This window comes from Podarcis pityusensis (genome assembly GCF_964106645.2).
Source record: "Podarcis pityusensis genome assembly, chromosome: 2".
NCBI classification, from domain to species: domain Eukaryota; kingdom Metazoa; phylum Chordata; class Lepidosauria; order Squamata; family Lacertidae; genus Podarcis; species Podarcis pityusensis.
In genome coordinates, this window is record NC_138029.1 from 36480676 (window position 1) to 36499073 (window position 18398).

General features: G+C 42.8%; 1 protein-coding gene across 2 annotated transcripts in view; it reads right to left on the minus strand.

Moving 5' to 3' along the window:
• UBE2O (ubiquitin conjugating enzyme E2 O) overlaps positions 1-17801 on the minus strand; it is a 64848-nt gene extending 47047 nt beyond the window's left edge. The window contains exon 1 of one of the 2 annotated variants that reach the window (XM_080993604.1): positions 17251-17801. In XM_080993604.1, coding sequence (XP_080849730.1) covers positions 17251-17643 — 393 coding nt within the window. In that variant the 5' untranslated portion in view covers positions 17644-17801. The remainder of the gene's footprint in view (positions 1-17250) is intronic. The other variant, XM_080993603.1, reaches the window with a different exon arrangement.
• Between the last annotated feature and the right edge of the window lie 597 nt (positions 17802-18398).

Consider the following 18398-nt stretch of genomic DNA (forward strand, 5'->3'; position numbering starts at 1 on the left):
GCAAACAGTTTCTATTCATCATCCACACCCACCCAGACTCCAGCAAGCTGCAATGACTGAAGTGATGGATAGGACACCAGACCCCTCAGAAGAGAAGGAGGGAAGAGAGAAAGGTTAGAATCTGTAGTTGTGTGTCTTCATTTGTAACGAAGCCTGCTCAAAAGCAGTTCCAGGGCACTTTTCTGCCCTGTATTATTGCCACATAACCTTGGAAGCTGGGCAAAGAGTAATTGCTTCTAAAATGATAAATAGTAGGTACACACTGAAAATGCAAGGGAGATATGAGTGAGAAGAAGTTTGTGACCAATAAGGAGAGGCCTCCTATTAGAATAGGAAAATATACTACTACTACTACTACTGCTGCTGCTGCTGCTGCTGCTACCAATAATTTTATTATTTATACCCCACCCATCTGGCTGAGTTTCCCCAGCTACTCTGAGCAGCTTACAGCATATATAAAACATAGAAAAACATCAAACATTAAAAACTTTCCGATACAGGGCTGACTTCAGATGTCTTCTAAAAGTTATGTAGTTCTCTGTCTCCTTGACATCTGAAGGGAAGGTGTTCCATACCTACTCAAACTTTTAAAAACTGCATAGAAAATATTGGGAGGGGATCAGTTCTACTGGTTATTTAGATTATGCTCTGTGCTCAAAATTATTTACCAACAGCAAAATGGCATATAATATTTTGAACATTCACATCTGATTCATGTCATAGTTCAAATGAAGACTTGAAGGTCATAACCTGAAAATGTGCAATAATGGTGTGCTTAATCTCTGATGCACTATTAGCCTCTGCATAAAAATGATGCAGTATAAAATTGCAGGTACAGTGGTGCCTCGCAAGACAAAATTAATTCGTTCCGCGAGTTTTTTCGTCTTGCGGTTTTTTCGTCTTGCGAAGCACGGTGTCGGAAAAGTTTTGGAAAAGCTTCAAAAATCACCAAAGTCTTCAAAAACCTCAAAAAAGGCTACCACACCGCGTTCTATGAGTTGCTCCTCGAAGTCAAGTTGCAGCTGTATTAACGGTTTTAAGAAAAAGGAAACAAACTTGCAAGACGTTTCCGTTTTGCGAAGCAAGCCCATAGGGAAAATCGTCTTGCGAAGCAACTCAAAAAACGAAAAACCCTTTCATATTGCGAGTTTTCCGTCTTGCGAGGCATTCGTCTTGTGAGGTACCACTGTACAATTCTGAAAAATTACAAGTCTGCAGGCAGTACTATAGGGTTGTACTATAGATGCACCAAGTGCTATTCTTCTAGAAAAAGGAGGGCTGGAACTCACCATGAACACCTCCCCTGTTCTCTTATAATGGCAATGGCGCCCACCTGAGAGGTGCCAAAACTGAGTTCTGGAAAGTTCCAGCTGAAAAAAAGCCCTGGATATACCAACTAGAGCCCACCCTGGGACCTTGCAATGAAGGATACCAGTAAGTAAGAAATCTAAGAAAGAATTAAATATGTACCTATATCACATTTACATGGTATTTCTACTGGCGTCTTTAGTTCAACTGCCAAGAGTATGCTGTACCACATTCTTCTTCCCAGAAATATACAGGATGTTGAGGATGGAATTTAGGTGGGGGAGTGAAGCAAAATGTGGCACAAACACATGGTCTAATATATACCCGAGTCTTGAAAAGGCTATGTCTACAACTCTCTCATCAGGCATCTTTTAAACTGAAACTGCCAACTTTTACAGGCTGCCACTGCATCTCTGCCTGTTAACAATCAGTTCTTTGGGTGACATTAGCAGGGGATTACGTTGGTTCCTATACCCTCCAATCACCCTGGTTGATTTCTGCATATTGTATGGTTGTGAAAGGTACAGGAGAAGGCCCAGCTGAAGGTTTTCAGATCAACTGGCAATTATCCTTTAAATAGGGAATTCAGCAGCTAAACCAAGCATAGCCGCCCTAAAATCTCCCGCCTACCTTTCTTCCGTGAAGTCTCTGCTGTGCCTACAAAAACTGCCTGCCAGAAATCCAGCTGCTGTGCACATCAGAAATATTTCCTGCTCTCCCACACACTGCTCAAAACTATTTTTACTTATACCCTGTGATTTTTTTCACTCATCTCCTTTAACACCTAACTTTTAATATCTTGGCCTACCTGAACTGTAAACTCTTCAAGGCCTGGTCTCTGAGAATCTTGGTTATCAATATCAAGTTTTAGAGGGTAACATTAGATAGAAACCATTGCATAGACAGAAATCATTGCACAGCAGAATAATCAAGTCTGTTGACCAACACTGGCCAAAAAATGCCCTTTTCAAATTATTTAACTGAATTTTGGTGAAGTTTCTTGCTTGTACCAGTGCTATTTTTCTAGAAAAATAAGTTATAGTAGCAATGTTGCCCACCAGAGAGGTGCCGGAACTCAGTTCTGGTGAGTTCTGGCTGAAAAGAGCTAAAACAAAAGCAGAATGAAAGAAGAAAAATGCCTTTTTATTAAAAACTACAACCATGTTACAACACTCAGAGGTAAAAAGTGCATTCTAGATGTCACCCACCCTTTACCTAAAACAACTCATTTTATAAAGCCTGCAGTAGAAACAGAAGTCTCTCCAGAAAAATCAGCACAGCGAAGTCTATGGGAGGAAAGCTTGCAATATCAGTCAAGATGCCAGAGTCCCTCATCAAATACTTATCTCATTCAAAACAAGCAATTTCTTATAATTTCTACCCTGAATTTTGCAAAGATCACACAAACACTTTTCCTACACTGCTGAGTTTCCAAACAAACTGCTGAGCCATTTTGAACAATAAGCTATAGAATCTACTGCCCTTAGCCCAATTTCTCTTTGTGCCACTCAACCTTAACACAGGGTTATGATTGTGGCCTGAAGTACTGTAAGTTAATAATATTCATAATAAATCAAAACAGAGGCATTTAATTTTTCTGCTCCTGTACCTTCCCCCACTACTACATTTTTTTTAATAAAATATATTATAGGAGCTGAATTTCAATTTCAAATGGACACAGTTTTGTACAATGCATCTACAGCAAGAAGAAATCATAGATGCTAAGGTAATAGAAGGTGGACAAGGTCACTTCACAAATCCAGACTACTGAATTTTCCCACTTCTGCTCTACATCTAAACATACACTGTGCTAAGTTTTCTCCCTCATCTTCCTTTTCACATTTGCTGAAAGTAGAGATGTCAGTAGACAAGCTCTCAAGGTTCGATTTTAGGCATGATTATGATTTGCTGAATGTTTCCTATTAAAAATGTATAGGTATACAACTGGTCAACGTGGTAGTAGAGAACTGGATTCAAGACCTCATTTATTACTCAGTAATGCAGTATAGATCAGCCCCATTCCACTTCTCCTATTACTACAATTACTAAAGTATTCCTGGTTATTAAAAAAATAGCATTTGGGAAGTAAAAGAATTATCAAATCAAAAACAGGACTATTTCTGAACTGCACAGAACAAAGTAGAATCAGCCCTTTAGCTTGGAAGTGAAAAGGGGCAGCTGACAAATTAGCTTGCTTATCTAGATGGCTCCACAGATGTTCTGTAATACAGGTAGCCATTGTGCCAACATAAAAGCAATCCATTATGGCTGCATTCATTATAATCCTCTCAAAAGGTCTTTGTTCTAAACATACCCATATTCTAATACTAGAAAGGTCTTTGAGGGCTAAGGAGTGGGCCAACACCACCTTGCTCAAGCCACAATTTCTATAATGCATAATGCACTTTTAAACAGACATCCTGACAGCTTATTAAGTATGAATCTTAGCCTGTATACTGGCTGCAAACAAGTGGGTTTTTTTTAAAAAAAATGATGCTAGTTATCAAATTGCTTTGGCAATTGCTCAGCTACAGCTCCAAGTTTCTACAGACTCCAGGTAATTGTTAGTGGCTAGCTAAGCTCTTTCTTAGTTGTTAGCCCTTCTCATGAATGTGCCCCAAACCATAGCAAAATGTAGCATAGGCCCACTGGGGATGCAAAGGACCAGGACAACAACTTAGATGGCTTCATCACTACTTCTTACTCTGGGATTGCCACCCTTTCTTCACCCATTTTTAAAATGGGGAATCCAGACTCTGTTGTTGGGAATCCAGGGGTTTGACTTATCTTGTTTTTTCAGACTTCATTTGCAGTAGGGGTGGTTTGTTTGTTTGTTTGTTTGTTTGTTTGTCTGTTTGCAAAACAAATCAATTGCATTACCAGTTGCCCCGTGTGAAGAGGCAAGGCACTCTTGTGCAATTGGGACTGCTATATTTTTAGGGAAATACACCCACAGCTTTCTTATTTTGTTCCCTGTTCCTTTTTATCATACTTTGTGATGAATGAGCAGATTAGTGATATCAATTGCCTTAGTGTCAGTATCTGCTCAGCTGATAATGAGGGTACAGTATAATCATTTCCTCTAATATTTTCTCACAACAAAATAGTACTATTTTGCTATTAAAAAGCGAAAAGAGAAAATAATGTAGTATGATTAGTAATTAAATCTTTCCCCTGAGGGGACAAACAGAGACTGACACTAGGGCAATATGGCCGGGGGGGCGGGGGGCGGGGCGAGACTTTTCTTTCTGGCCGCAATCAAAAGGAAGGAAATATGGACAGAATCTGAAAACAGGAAACTTTTCATTAACACTGGAAATAACTTTTGAGTGGCACTTACAAGTAAACATTGTAGATGGATCTTGGCTAAGGAATAGAGCATACTGCTATACTAAGTATAGTCTGGAATCTCAGTTTTAACAACATTTACAGTGGTACCTCAGGCTACATACGCTTCAGGTTACAGACTCCGCTAACCCAGAAATGGTACCTCGGGTTAAGAACTTTGCTTCAGGATGAGAACAGAAATCGTGCAGCGGCGGCGCGGCAGCAGCAAGAGGCCCCATTAGCTAAAGTGGTGCTTCAGGTTAAGAACAGTTTCAGGTTAAGAACGGACCTCCGGAACAAATTAAGTACTTAACCCAAGGTACCACTGTATAGCTAACTATAAAAGAACAATGCTTCACTAAAGTATGGAACCACCCTAAAAAAAGCAGGCACTGCAATTCTCTTTTTCAGATAAATGGTGTTACCCTTCAGAATAAGCAAGGGCACATGCTTCAAAGAGACTAATTCCTGCTCTTCCAGTAGCTGTTTTCTTAGATACAAAAATTCTTATTGCGCTATGGTGACTAAAATGCTGCTTTGCTCTTTATCTTCTGCCTACTCCAAACAGTGCCCTGGGAAAACAACTGGAAGCCCCAAATCTCTTAACTGAGCAATTATTCAATGATCACATACTTTTATCTTACTGAAAGAATTTTATATTTTCACCAGATTTAACATCAGCAGCTACTTTTAGAATTATTTACAAATACTATTATGAAAGCTGAAGAAGTGATACTGTTTCACAGCATAAAACAGTAACTGCTAAAAGCACATTGTTTCCAATAAACTCAAAACAGGAATCCAAGCTAGAACATTAAAAAGCAATAAAAAACATCTGTTTGCAGGTGTCCTCTGAAGTAAACGCTACAGAAAAAAACATGCATAAGTTGCCCTTCATTCCAAACACCTTCCGTTAAGCACATGTTTTTTAAAGATATCCAATACTTTTGCGCATTTTACAATATGATAAGTTTCAGTTTAGATTACAAGACCAATAAGAAAAAAATGATTAGACAGCCACACCATTTACAGCTGCTCAGTCTTAAAGCACAATATCTCAACCAGGTCACATTCACCTGTACAACAGATTAAGAATGATTACTTCTGATCTGACACTATATGATAGTAGAACTAGAACCCTATTAAAATACATTTTATTCCACTGAAACACATGGAATTAAGTGCTTGCTTCTGTCCTTGGAAAAACCAAACATGTAAGGCACTTTAATCATTTAATAATCTTCTATTATCACAACTTTTGGTTATACAGCAAAATCCAATGTTAGTCAGAGTAAACCCATTGAAATCAACGGACTTTAACTTACACCCATTAATTTTAATTGGTTTTAAGTTTTATATGTTATACTAAGGTGTAGTTTAATGCTAGACTTTTGAAAACATACACATTTGGGTTTTAAACATTATGATGATACATTCATTCCTGGTTTTTGTCTCTTAGTCACACTGCTGTAGCCTAATCTCTGCCCCTAACAAGGAACCACACATTCGTTCTTGTCTGTATGGCTTATTCTGAATGCAGTGTGTTGTTGTTGTTTTTTAAGTGTTTGTGGTACAAAATACATACCCCAGTGAAGAATTGTACCTGGCGATGAAGATATTCTGTTAGAGGAAGATGGACAATGCAAAAAATCTCCTCATGCTAATAATTCTGAATTCAAAGCATTTAAATGGAAAAAGAGGGAAAGCTATTCCAGATACAGTAACAGCTGCCATCCAAATTGCTTAACTTACTTGCTGTATACACATCTGTGCTTCAATTCTGATTCACAAAACAACCAAAACAAACTGAAATAATGACTTGAGGAAAAAGAATTCAACAACAGAGAGATCAAGGACTGAGATAAGATTTTCCCAACCTGGGTGCTGTCAGACTTAAGAGCCTGCAAAATCCCTCACATAAATAGCCAAAACTATTTATGTCAAAACTCAAGAGGGGGAAGAAGCTTTTCTCTATGCACTCATCATTTACTACCTCAGTTTCTTACATTCACAGATATGAGGTAATACTCTGCAGAAAAACACATTCAAAATAATGTGTTTACTTTAGTTATAACAAAAACATTTTTAAAAGAGGGACACAATAACAAAGGTAAAATATTTACTCTAGACAACTGATCAAAATAGTTTGCTATGAAGGCAAAATGCATATTTTCAAGAGGAGATGAAAATTAAGTGCCGCTATCTTAGTAGTGCTTTGTACAAATAACTTGTGCATTTTGGAGCAGTGAGGAAGCTCATTTACATCCTAAGTATTTTGAATACTTGTGTAGCTACTGCTTAACTTCCCATTATAGTTTAAACGTATATTTTTGTTTTTTTATTTTATCATCAGGTTATTGCTTTTTTAAAACTAATGTGCAATTAAATCTCTTGAGCAGCAATTCTTTGAAAAATTATGGGATTAAAATATATATACAATGATCATCTTATCTCTCCTGCAACACTGCAGCAGATTAGTTGACGCAGTTTGTGTTACAACTGCCTGCAGACAGAACAGAGACAATGACTCCTCATCCTAAAGACATCTGGAGAGCAAGAAATACATACATTTGCTACTTAGAAGGTAAAAGACTTCCCGCAGCAAATATCAGTATACTTGGTGTTTTCACTACTTTCTGTATATTTTAAGACATTTCAATTTTAAGAATTCTATGCTTAAAAAATAAGATCCCCAAAAATCATTAGTCTAACCATCCTTCCTGTTGCCCAGATGAATTATACATATTATAACAAATGCAGCCATAACCAACTTTGTTTGCAGTTTGCATAGAAGTCACATGTATCACATAACTTCCTGGGAACCATTTAGGTAATGACTTAATCACTTGTCCTTTTATTGGTGTAGAAAATATTTCTATTTCATTACTTCATTTTGAACAGGGTATTAAAGAGGTCTGTTACTCGTTATGTATCTGTGAAACCCTTACATAGAATGATCCAGAACTATAAGGTGAATAGTATTTGGTATGCTAATGAGACTCAGCTCTGTTTTCTACTTTTCATCAGACCCAGGTCTGACAGTGAAGTTACCTGACAGGTTGATTAGAGGGTGTCAACAACTATTTTAGGGCAGTGGGCATATTTGGGAATGTAATAAACTTTGGGGACACCAAACACACATGCTCTGCAACTATGCACACATCTTACACACTCACCCCCCCACCAAACACTTAGGCTCGAAAGTACAGTGGTACCTCGGGTTAAGAACTTTATTCATTCCAGAGGTCCGTTCTTAACCTGAAACTGTTTTTAACCTGAAGCACAAATGGGGCCTCCCACTGCCCGATTTCTGTTCTCATCCTGAAGCAAAGTTCTTAACCCGAGGTACTATTTCTGGGTTAGCGGAGTCTGTAACCTGAAGTGTCTATAACCCGAGGTATCACTGTAGTCTTCTGTTGACTACATTTTTCCTTGCAACTTTTCCTTTTTGCAATTAAGCTCAAAAACTAAATCCAATAGACTCTTTCAAATCTAATTGGGGAGTAATCTTCCAGGAGAGTGCAACCAAGGAAAGGGTTAACTTTGTGCATTAAATCACCTTCTGTTGGAACCAAATTTCAAGCCTAATTGCTGAGCGTAAGAGGTGATGTAGTCAATAGACGGTTTATTCCAAGCCTAGCAGCAGCTTCACAAACTCAATTTCATCAGGTTGGTCACAGCTGGGGCAGGGACGATTTATATTTTCATCCCCAGTGGTGACCCCCCCCAAATGCCCCCACACTGCAATTAGCCTTCAAAAAATTGAAGACCTAATATTAAGGAAGGGGAGGAAGTCACTGTGGGGGCCAGGAAGTTCCTGACAGGAACACATACACCCACAAGCGCTATGTTGGTAGTTCCAAGGGTTAGGCTGAGGAGGAACAAAGCCAGATATGATGACATGGAGACTTGGGGCTGCCTCCCTTCATTCTCACAACACCCCTGTGAAGCATAGCTGTCAATGTTTCCCTTTTTTTTAAGGGAAATTCCCTTATTCCGAATAGATTCCTCGCAAGAAAAAAGTTGACAGCTATGCTGTGAAGTGAGCTTGTCAGAGCATGAACGATTTACTCAAAGTCACCCAGTGAGCTTCATAAATGAACTGGGAGTTGAACTCCGATCTTGCTGGCCTGAGTCAAAATTCTAACTACTACAATAAATTCTGGCATTACTAAATTTGGAATACTTAGCTCTCACCTGTGGCTCCTGGAAGCTGTCAGCATGTGACAGTGGCCACACCCAGGGAATGGCTTTGACTGGCCAGCTAAACCAGGTGAGGGTAGCCGATGTGTCTCAAACCCTCAGTGAGTTTGGGAATTCCCCTGTGAGACTCCAGCAGATTGAGCGGACGAGACCAATAGTGGGTTCAATGGTTAAGAAGGTGGTTTCTACATGTGCTGTAGAGGGAAGTGACGGCAAATGGGGCTCGTCAATTTGGGAAGGCAGCCTATTTGGGAAGGAAGACTCTGATCCTAAACCTTCACTGTCTTGTGGGAAAAGGCTAAGGAGTAAATCCTACATAGTGGAGTCCCCAAGATGGTTTTATGCCTCCTTCCAGCAACTCCTGCAGCCAAGCTGGTGCAAAATGTACTGATCTGCTTTCCTTTGGACCACATTAGTGAGGTCGAGGGTTGGTCTTGATGTCTGGGCAGCCTAGGACCTCCATACACACTGCCAGGCTTGCACCCCAGGGAGGTCACTTCGGAGCTGCTAACAGAGCGGTTTGACTTCACACTCAGAGGTGCACTCCACTGTCTCTTGAGACGGATGGACGCTAACAGCACATACTAACATTAGCTAACAAAATCCACACTAGCTAATGAATCTTGGGTGTAAGGACTATCCAGAAAGATAAGATTCCCATCACTGCTCTGAGACAGGCTGCTGGAATTGTTATTCAAGGAGACAAAAATAAAGATTTCAAAAGCACAAGCCCCAAGTTTATATACTGAAATAAAATTAATCACAGACTTTAACCTGCAGAGCGAACTAAGGAAAGTAAATGGCGAGTAACCTCGCAATAAATACAACAGTAATGGAGCAGGCTATTCATTCAATTCTACAGACCTACAGCAATTCCAGTAAGCCTTTTGTTTTCCTTCAGTCTCAAACCACTGTGAATGCCAGGTGGTTCCTAAGTAATCCCCCAAGAGAGTAAAATAAATGTCAGAAGCAAGAGGTTTGCTAGATGTGGTTTCTTAGGTGGGTAACATAGAATAATGCTTCAGAACATTAAAAACCTAAGCTAATGCATCAGAACTCCCAATTCTTCAAACCAATCAGCATTTATTCTTACCCTGTCAACAATATTTAATGCGAGGGCTGTTTATCTTTCTGATATCCTCTACATACTGACAGATTTGAAATATATATTGACAATTATGACTCACATTAATGTTTGTAATGAATAAATGCTGATTGCCCTGAGAAAAGTTGAGAGTTCGGGATGCTATTTTAGCTGAAAAGCACAACAAAATCAAAGGGGGAAAATAATACCAGCTTTTGTTTTGCTACAGCAGCATTTACCGTATTTTTCGCTCTATAACATGCACCCGACCATAACACACACGTAGTTTTTAGAGGAGGAAAATCTGTAGGCATGCCACCCGTAGGCATTCCCTCCATAACACGCACAGACATTTCCCCTTACTTTCTAGGAGGAAAAAAGTTAGTGTTATGGTGCAAAAAATACGGTATTTTATTTGGGACTCTTCAACCCAAGAGTCACAGGGCGGTGAGCAATAAAATACAAGAAAACACATGAGACTTCCCCAAGTAATTTCCTGAACTGCAAGGGTATCATAAAGGGCTCAGGATTACTCTAACTGCCACAAACTTATAAACAATCAGCACACAGGGTTCAGGGACAAGAAAGAGTTCAATGTTCTTGGTGTAAAAGGAATGAATTAAGAAACACTCATGAACGTGGGTGGCGCTGTGGTCTAAACCACTGAGCCTAGGGCTTTCCGATCGGAAGGTTGGCGGTTCAAATCCCCGCGATGGGGTGAGCTCCTGTCACTTGGTCCCAGCCCCTGCCAACTTAGCAGTTCAAAAGCACATCAAAGTGCAAGTAGATAAATAGGTACCGCTGCAGCGGAAGGTAAATGGTGTTTCCGTGCGCTGCTCTGGTTTGCTAGAAGCGGCTTAGTCATGCTGGCCACATGACCTGGAAAAACTGTCTGCAGACAAACGTCGGCTCCCTCGGCCAGTAAAGCGAGATGAGCGCCGCAACCCCAGAGTCGTTCGCGACTGGACTTAACGGTCAGGGGTCCTTTACCTGTTTCTAGAAACAGAGAACACATCCACAGGTCTCTATGCACCTCTCCACTGGTCTACATATTTGAACTGTTAGTAATCAAACTCATCACCTACCTCTCCAACTATGAGGCTTCCCCAAACCACCATTTTCCTGCATTTTCTGCATGATATGCTTATACAATTTTGTTAAAACATAAGTTAGACCAAAGCTAGGGGCAGAGGCAGGTGGAAGGGTGACAGCATTTTATACAGTTTCATCCAAAGCCCATGAAATTGTATAGTTTGAGTCTTTTGGATTTATTAGAATATATTTTAATACTTAAGAAGACGGTCTGTATAACCTAAGGCTTTAACCTCCTGGTTAAAGACATCTTAGTCAATAGAGTATGAGTTTTAATCAATTCACTTTGCATGTATGTACATAAATCCCACAGAATTACTCTCCGGAAAGTGGTGCATGAACGAATCACAGAAAGTAGATGGAGAGGGTGTGTGTGTATGTGTGAAATAAACAGTTTCAACATCATTTCTTTAAATAAACTAGTACAGTGGTACCTCGGGTTACATACGCTTCAGGTTACATATGCTTCAGGTTACAGACTCCACTAACCCAGAAATAGTACCTCGGGTTAAGAACTTTGCTTCAGGATGAGAACAGAAATCATGCTCCGGCGGCGCAGCGACAGCAGCAGGCCCCATTAGCTAAAGTTGTGCTTCAGGTTAAGAACAGTTTCAGGTTAAGAACGGACCTCCAGAACGAATTAAGTACGTAACCAGAGGTACCACTGTATTTGAAAAATTGAAGTGTGTACAATATTAAACATGAAACAGAACTTAAAGAATACAAGTGGTGGAATTCAATATCAAGCCGTGCATTGTAGCTTGCCAGATGGAATGATTCCCCCTTTCCCTCCTTGTGCACTGCTCTAAGGGCTCTTTTGACACACATACCCCAGCCAATTTCAAAGAGACACAAAGCAAGAGAAGGGGGGAAACCCTTATAGGGCTCCTTAGGCAAATCCTGCCCAAGGTTTGCAGGCTTTAGTATTGTGCATCTTTTACAGCAGGGGTGACTAACTTATATTCATCCTTGGCCAATCCGGGGGGGGGGGCACATCCCAACAGGGATGCAACCAAAATGAGTCTCACACAAAATACAAACCTTCCTCCTCAGCTGATATGTCCAGATTATCTGGGTAGGGGGCACTGACTTGATGAATGGGGAGGTGGCAATTTGTATCTCCATCAGCGAGCTGGGTTCTGTGGATGCGAATTACCCCCTTCCCAGCTCATCATATCAGTCACCTGATGAATGTAAGTCACCGGACCCAGCTCATCACATGTTGAACCTGATATCTGGAGGGGGCAATTTCCATTACTATCAGAGTGCTGAGCTGGGAAGAAAATACTGCATCTCCTTTGTTTTTTGTTTTCTTTTTGCTTCCTCCAGCACCAAAATCAGTTGGGCCTTGAGTGTCAGATCAGGCCCCCAGGTTGGGAGTTAGCCACTTCTGTTTTACAGTATCATTCTTTAAGCAACAGTACATCTACCACTAGGTAAATACCACGTCAAGAGGAGGATACATCTCCAAAGCAAATTCTGGACAGTTGGCATTTGTACATTACCATGAGCAGGATTTACTTGCAAAATAAATAAAAGGGGCACAAAATATTTCAAAATTAAACAGGAACACTGTTTTTATTTATCATACTTGTCAACTGAACACATGTTGCAACTCTAGTATAACGGAGAAACCAACCTACAAGGCAAGTTAGATAGCAACTAACCAACTTATGACACGGGATGCGGGTGGCGCTGTGGGTAAAACCTTAGCACCTAGGGCTTGCCGATCGCATGGTCGGCAGTTCGAATCACCACAGCGGGGTGAGCTCCTGTCTTTCGGTCCCAGCTCCTGCCCACCTAGCAGTTCGAAAGCACCCCTAAGTGCAAGTAGATAAATAGGTACCGCTTTATAGCGGGAAGGTAAACGGCGTTTCCGTGTGCTGCGCTGGTGCTGGCTCGCCAGAGCAGCTTTGTCACGCTGGCCACGTGACCCGGAAGTGTCTCCAGACAGCGCTGGCCCCCGGCCTCTTAAGTGAGATGGGCGCACAACCCTAGAGTTGGACACGACTGGCCCGTACGGGCAGGGGTACCTTTTAACCAACTTATGGCCTATTCTTACATGCACTTACACATGGGTAGGCAAACTAATGCCCGGGGCCGGATCAGGCCCAATCGCCTTCTAAATCTGGCCACGGATGGTCCGGGAATCAGCGTGTTTTTACATGAGTAGAATGTGTCCTTTTATTTAAAATGCATCTCTGGGTTATTTGTGGGGCATAGGAATTTGTTCATATTTTTTTTTTGGAAAATATAGTCTGGCCCTCCACAAGGTCTGAGGGACAGTGGACCGGCCCCCTGCTGAAAAATTTTGTCGACCCCTGCACTTACACAACTATAGCTTAAAATAAGCCTACACTATGCGAAGCAAACCAAAGAAAAAGAACTCAGAACAGATTTTTCAGTAATCTCATTTATGAGTCAGCAGGCCAGGCTAAGAAATCAATGGAACAAACCATAGGGGGAGAAGGAATGTGAATGCAACTTCTGGTGGTAGATAGAAATTAATACCAATAACCCAGTAAGTCCTACAAACTGACATGAAATCAATAAAATTTTCATTTTAAGCAAATTTGAAAAAAGAAATGGCTAAAGATATATTATTAATTCCAACTTACTGCAGGAATTGTGTCTAGTTCTCCAAAATGCTGAGGATTTGCAAGTTTTACACAAAGCCACCACTAACAGCCTATAAAGTATCGTTATTTTGCCAAGATACCTAACTGTTAATATGCAGAAACAAGTACCGTATTGGCCCGAATATAAGCCACTTGCCACCCCCCAATTCTGACCTTGAAAAGTTAAAATGCAGCTTATATTCGCAACCTTACGATATCACTGCTAAAACAGCTGCCCATGTCCGCTGCCCTGCCTTGCCTTCCAAGGCTGGAATGGAGAGCGCGCCCCCGTCCAGGATACCATCATGAGGGCCATCGGGGGTGCGGGACAACAGCGCCTCTCCCGACCATGGCTCCCAAGCTTCCCCCAACCACCAGAAAGAAGGGGAGGAGGTGGGGAGGCTGCCAGCAAAGCAGCACAGCTCTCCCCACCCCAGGAAGCAGCCCGGGAGCGCGGGGGAATAGTAGCCATAGGATTTTCTTCTACAGTTGCCATTTACGGGTGTGAATGCCTGTGGAATTTAAAGGGAGCGGCTTATATTCGGGTATTGTCTCCCCTCTCCCCCAGATTTTAAAGGTGTGGCTTATTTGCGGGTACGGCTTACATTTGGACCAAGACAGCACCACCTATTTTCTGTTTCTGCTAATGCAGCTGCTATTTTACAATATCTGTATTCCTCACCCTAACAGACTTGAAGCAAATGAAAATGAAAGAATTGGGTTGGGCTCTTTGCATTATTTTAAGTGTTACGATTGGATTAATGAGAGATAATTTTACAAAATTGCTCAGCAGCACTTCACAACAAAGCAATGAACCACAACCTATGTTTTATGTCCATTATTTCAGATATGCCTTCCTAAACTGCGCCACCTAATTCCCAGAGGGGGAGGAAGAGGAGAAAAAGGTGTAATGGGAAATGATTGTTTATATAGTTACCTGGCTTGCATGAGGCAGTGCAAACCTGGTTGAAAGTATACACACAGATCTGGAAACATTTCCTGTGACACCTATTTATTGTGACAAAGGCAGGAAACTCCAAAAATTACTGGCTAGTTGGTATACATTGTGAGATATGCTGGTGAGTTTTGATCCACTCCACCTACTTAGAGAGAAGTAAAAAATTCATGGCGGGTCTGAATCTGAGAAAGGGATTGGTCAAAGTTTTTAAGCCTCTTATCTATGGAAAAAACAGGATGCTCACTCATGCAATTGTAATCCTATGGATTTTAAGCTAGCTGAAACCTAAAATAAAATGTAAATTAAATTCACTCATTTGACACTCAAAGAATATACATTTTGGCATAAATACTGAGTAGTGGATGACAGTGCTTATTTATTACATTATATCCCACCCATCCTCTAAAAAACTCAAGGTGAAATTTATGGTTCTCATCCTCCCCTATTTTGTTCTAATCTATTGAAACAGGACAGTCACCATAACTTAGCTCAGGCCAGGAACACTCAGTGAAGTTCTTGGCTTTGTGGAGATTTGAACCAGAATCTCCCCAATCAGCATCAGCATCTCGATCATTTTATTATTTATACCCCACCCATCTGACTGAGTTTCCCCAGCCACTCCGGGCGGCTTCCAACATATATAAAAACAAAACATTTAACAATTTGCCTATCACCACACCATACTTATGGGCTTTATAGGCCGCCAAGGCTGCTGGAATTCCATGTAAAGTTGAATTTCTAGTACTGTATCGTGTTGGGTGGGTGGGTCTGAATATATGGGAACTATATATAAATTTAGAAAGGCTCTGTAATGAAGTCTACACCTACTATTTTGCAAATTCCATGATTTCCAAGTTCTGTCTCACTGTGGAAATAAGGAAAACTAGATAAAATGCAAAATTCTGATGAAGAACCTAGAAATCACAAAGAAAAAGCTTCCAAGCTTATTCCTGCAAAGGAGAAAGCTCATACTGCATTTGAGAAATGTGTCCACTTATGTAGCAACAGAAGCCTTTCACTTTTAGGTTGTAGCTTTGAAGGTCTCCCCCGCCCCCAAGTGACGTTGTTATCTGCTCTGTATGAACTTAATGGACTGTGTTGCAGGGGTGGGGGTGGAGAGACTAAAAGTGACTTAAAACATGCAGATTTTAAAATTAATGCACCACTTCCTTTGAGAGGCGCACACAATTTCCATATCAAAGACACTGCTACTCAGAATTGCTTACAGTACTTCCACCCATCATAGCATGCAGTTCTTCTGTTACTATATCACAAGCTTTTCGATCCATGCAACATTCATTTATAAGTCCTCTTGGTATTACTTCAGTGTCCACCCCTTCCCGCTAATCTCGTGCCTCATATGTATCACCACTCAATGAAATTTGAGAAGTAGTTAGAGTTCACTAGACATAAGGCCCTTGTCAACATTCCAAATAACATGTAGTTACTAGCTTACAGATGCACTTGTGAGGGAAAATGTAGAGTCATGAACTCACTCAGGTCTGCACCCCATGGGCATACACAGAAGCCTTTTTATTTAGGCCTCAACTTTGCGCTCATTATGTAAGTTACACAGCACAAACACTTACCCATTTCCTATGTAAACAGGGGATTGGGGAGGTTGCAGGGGGTTTTGCCCCAATGAATTCCTAGCCTTCAACATCTCACACTTGAAACATTCCCTTTGCTTATGCCACAAAGCAATGTCTAGTACAGTGTAGCAAAAAACTGAAAACAACCATATTAGTATAAAATATTTGTTTAGAGTTTAACAACGGATTGTGGAGAACAATATTAACACCCTCATCATGTTTTAGCAAGTAGCATTACAGAAACCTAAATTAATCTAAATTGTTGGGTTAATTCAACATAAATGATTGCTAATGAAATGCACATTAAGTCGTAATTATTCCCGGTAGCTTTCTGTACACCCTAAACAATATCCATCCCCACATATATTTGAAATCTTACAGCTTTACTGTATCCTCTGCTTAAAAAAAACAAACTGAATTTTATGCAGTTCCCCAGAACAAGAAACCCTCAGCACATATCACTGCAGGAAGTCAGAGAGGCCACAATTAAGCTCAAGAACGAAGATTTCCAATAGATCACCTGAATTCCCACCCAATACAGAACTGCAGGTAATAATAGATGCCCAGATTGGGAGCATGCAGAACTGAGATCGTATCTCTTGGGGAATATATTCACTATTGCGGAATATAAACCCAGTATTTTCAGGAGCTATGAGCAAAGAGAGAAGAATGTGGTGCTCTCTTTCCTTTGTGGTGCAGAGAGCATAATGGGTGGGAGAGAGGAGGCCTAACGAATAGAAAACCCGTTTGGTCCAGAAGCTGCTGCGCATCCTTAACTGGTGCAAGGTGGGCCCCTGCAAGGCGTGATTGAGACACGAGGCCAGGAGCTGCCTTTCCGCAACCCCCGAGTCAGAGACCATGCCCAACTTTCCGGGGGTGGGGGGCACCCCAGATACTATACCCACCCACATGGCCTGGAGACATACACCCCACGGAGTCCTGCCTATGGAGCCCCCCTCCCCAGCTACTATCCCCCTCCCTCCCTCGCCGTATGCAGATGAGATGCAGATGAGATGCAAACGAGGCCCAGGGCGGCGGCGGCGGCGGCTTCTCCTCCTCCTCGGTTACCTTGGTCTCCTTGACGTGCTGCTTAATGCCCTCCGGGTACCACTGGACGCGCACGTAGCCGCGGCGGAGGGGGCTCCCTCGGCTCTCCTCCCCGCCGCAGGGGCCCCCGGACTCGGAGCCCCCCGAGCTGCCCGCTCCGCCTCCCCCGGGGCCGCCGCCGCCGCCACTGCTCCCTCCGCCGCCGCCGCCTCCTCCTGCTCCGGGGCCTCGCCCCCCGTCGTCGTCCTCAGAGTCGGAGTCCTCGCCGTGCATGACGCGGACGAGGCCGAAGCGCACCGAGCCCCGGTAGCGGCCGGACACCAGGTCGTGGGTGAAGAGCAGCCGCTGGGAGCCAGCGGCGGGGAGAGCGGCCGGGGCTGCCGGCGGGGCAGCGGGAGCAGGCGGCTCCGCCATGGTGGTGGCTGAGGCGGGGAGAAGGAAGGGAGGGGGAGAAGGAGGGAAGGAGGAGGAGGAGAAGGAGAAAAAGAAACGAGGAGGAGGAGGGAAGAGGAGGAGGAAGAGGAAGGGATGGCGGCGGCGGCGGCGGCAGCAGCAGCAGCAACGGCGGCCGCTTGGCCCACACAGCGCAGTCACCGTTCGGCGGGGGCGGGGCTACAACGGCTAGGCCCCGCCCCGCCCGCCAAATAGAGGCCGGAGAGGGGCGGGGCCGAGGCAGAGCGCGGAGTGCGCCGGTGGGAGGGGCACGTGCGTGAGGGAGCGAGGAGGAGAAAAACCGTGGGGGAGGGGGAGAGTGAGGGCAATAATCAGGGAAGGGGGATGGGAAGGGTTTGGAGGAGGGCAAGGCCGGGGGGGTGACTTGGGCATAGGGACATGAGGAAAGGGGGGGTGAAAGGGGAGGTGGGTGGGAAGCTGAGGGAGGGAGGAAATATGGGGGGGGGGCCAGGACACTGTCTACTCCTCCACAAAGAAAGGGGCCTGAGTTGAAGACGGAGGGAGGGTCAACAGATAAAACGGAAATAGTGGGGGGGGGTTGGGGGAGAGCATAGGAACCAACTCCTAGGGGCGGAGGTCCCTTTGCCCCCCCCTATAAAATATTTGAGAGGGCCAGCCTCCCCCCCCCCAATTAATGGACATTGGCATTTAAATAGGGTGCGTTTGCTACGTCATGTGATTATGCGCGGCGGGGCTCCCCCCCCACCATATATTTT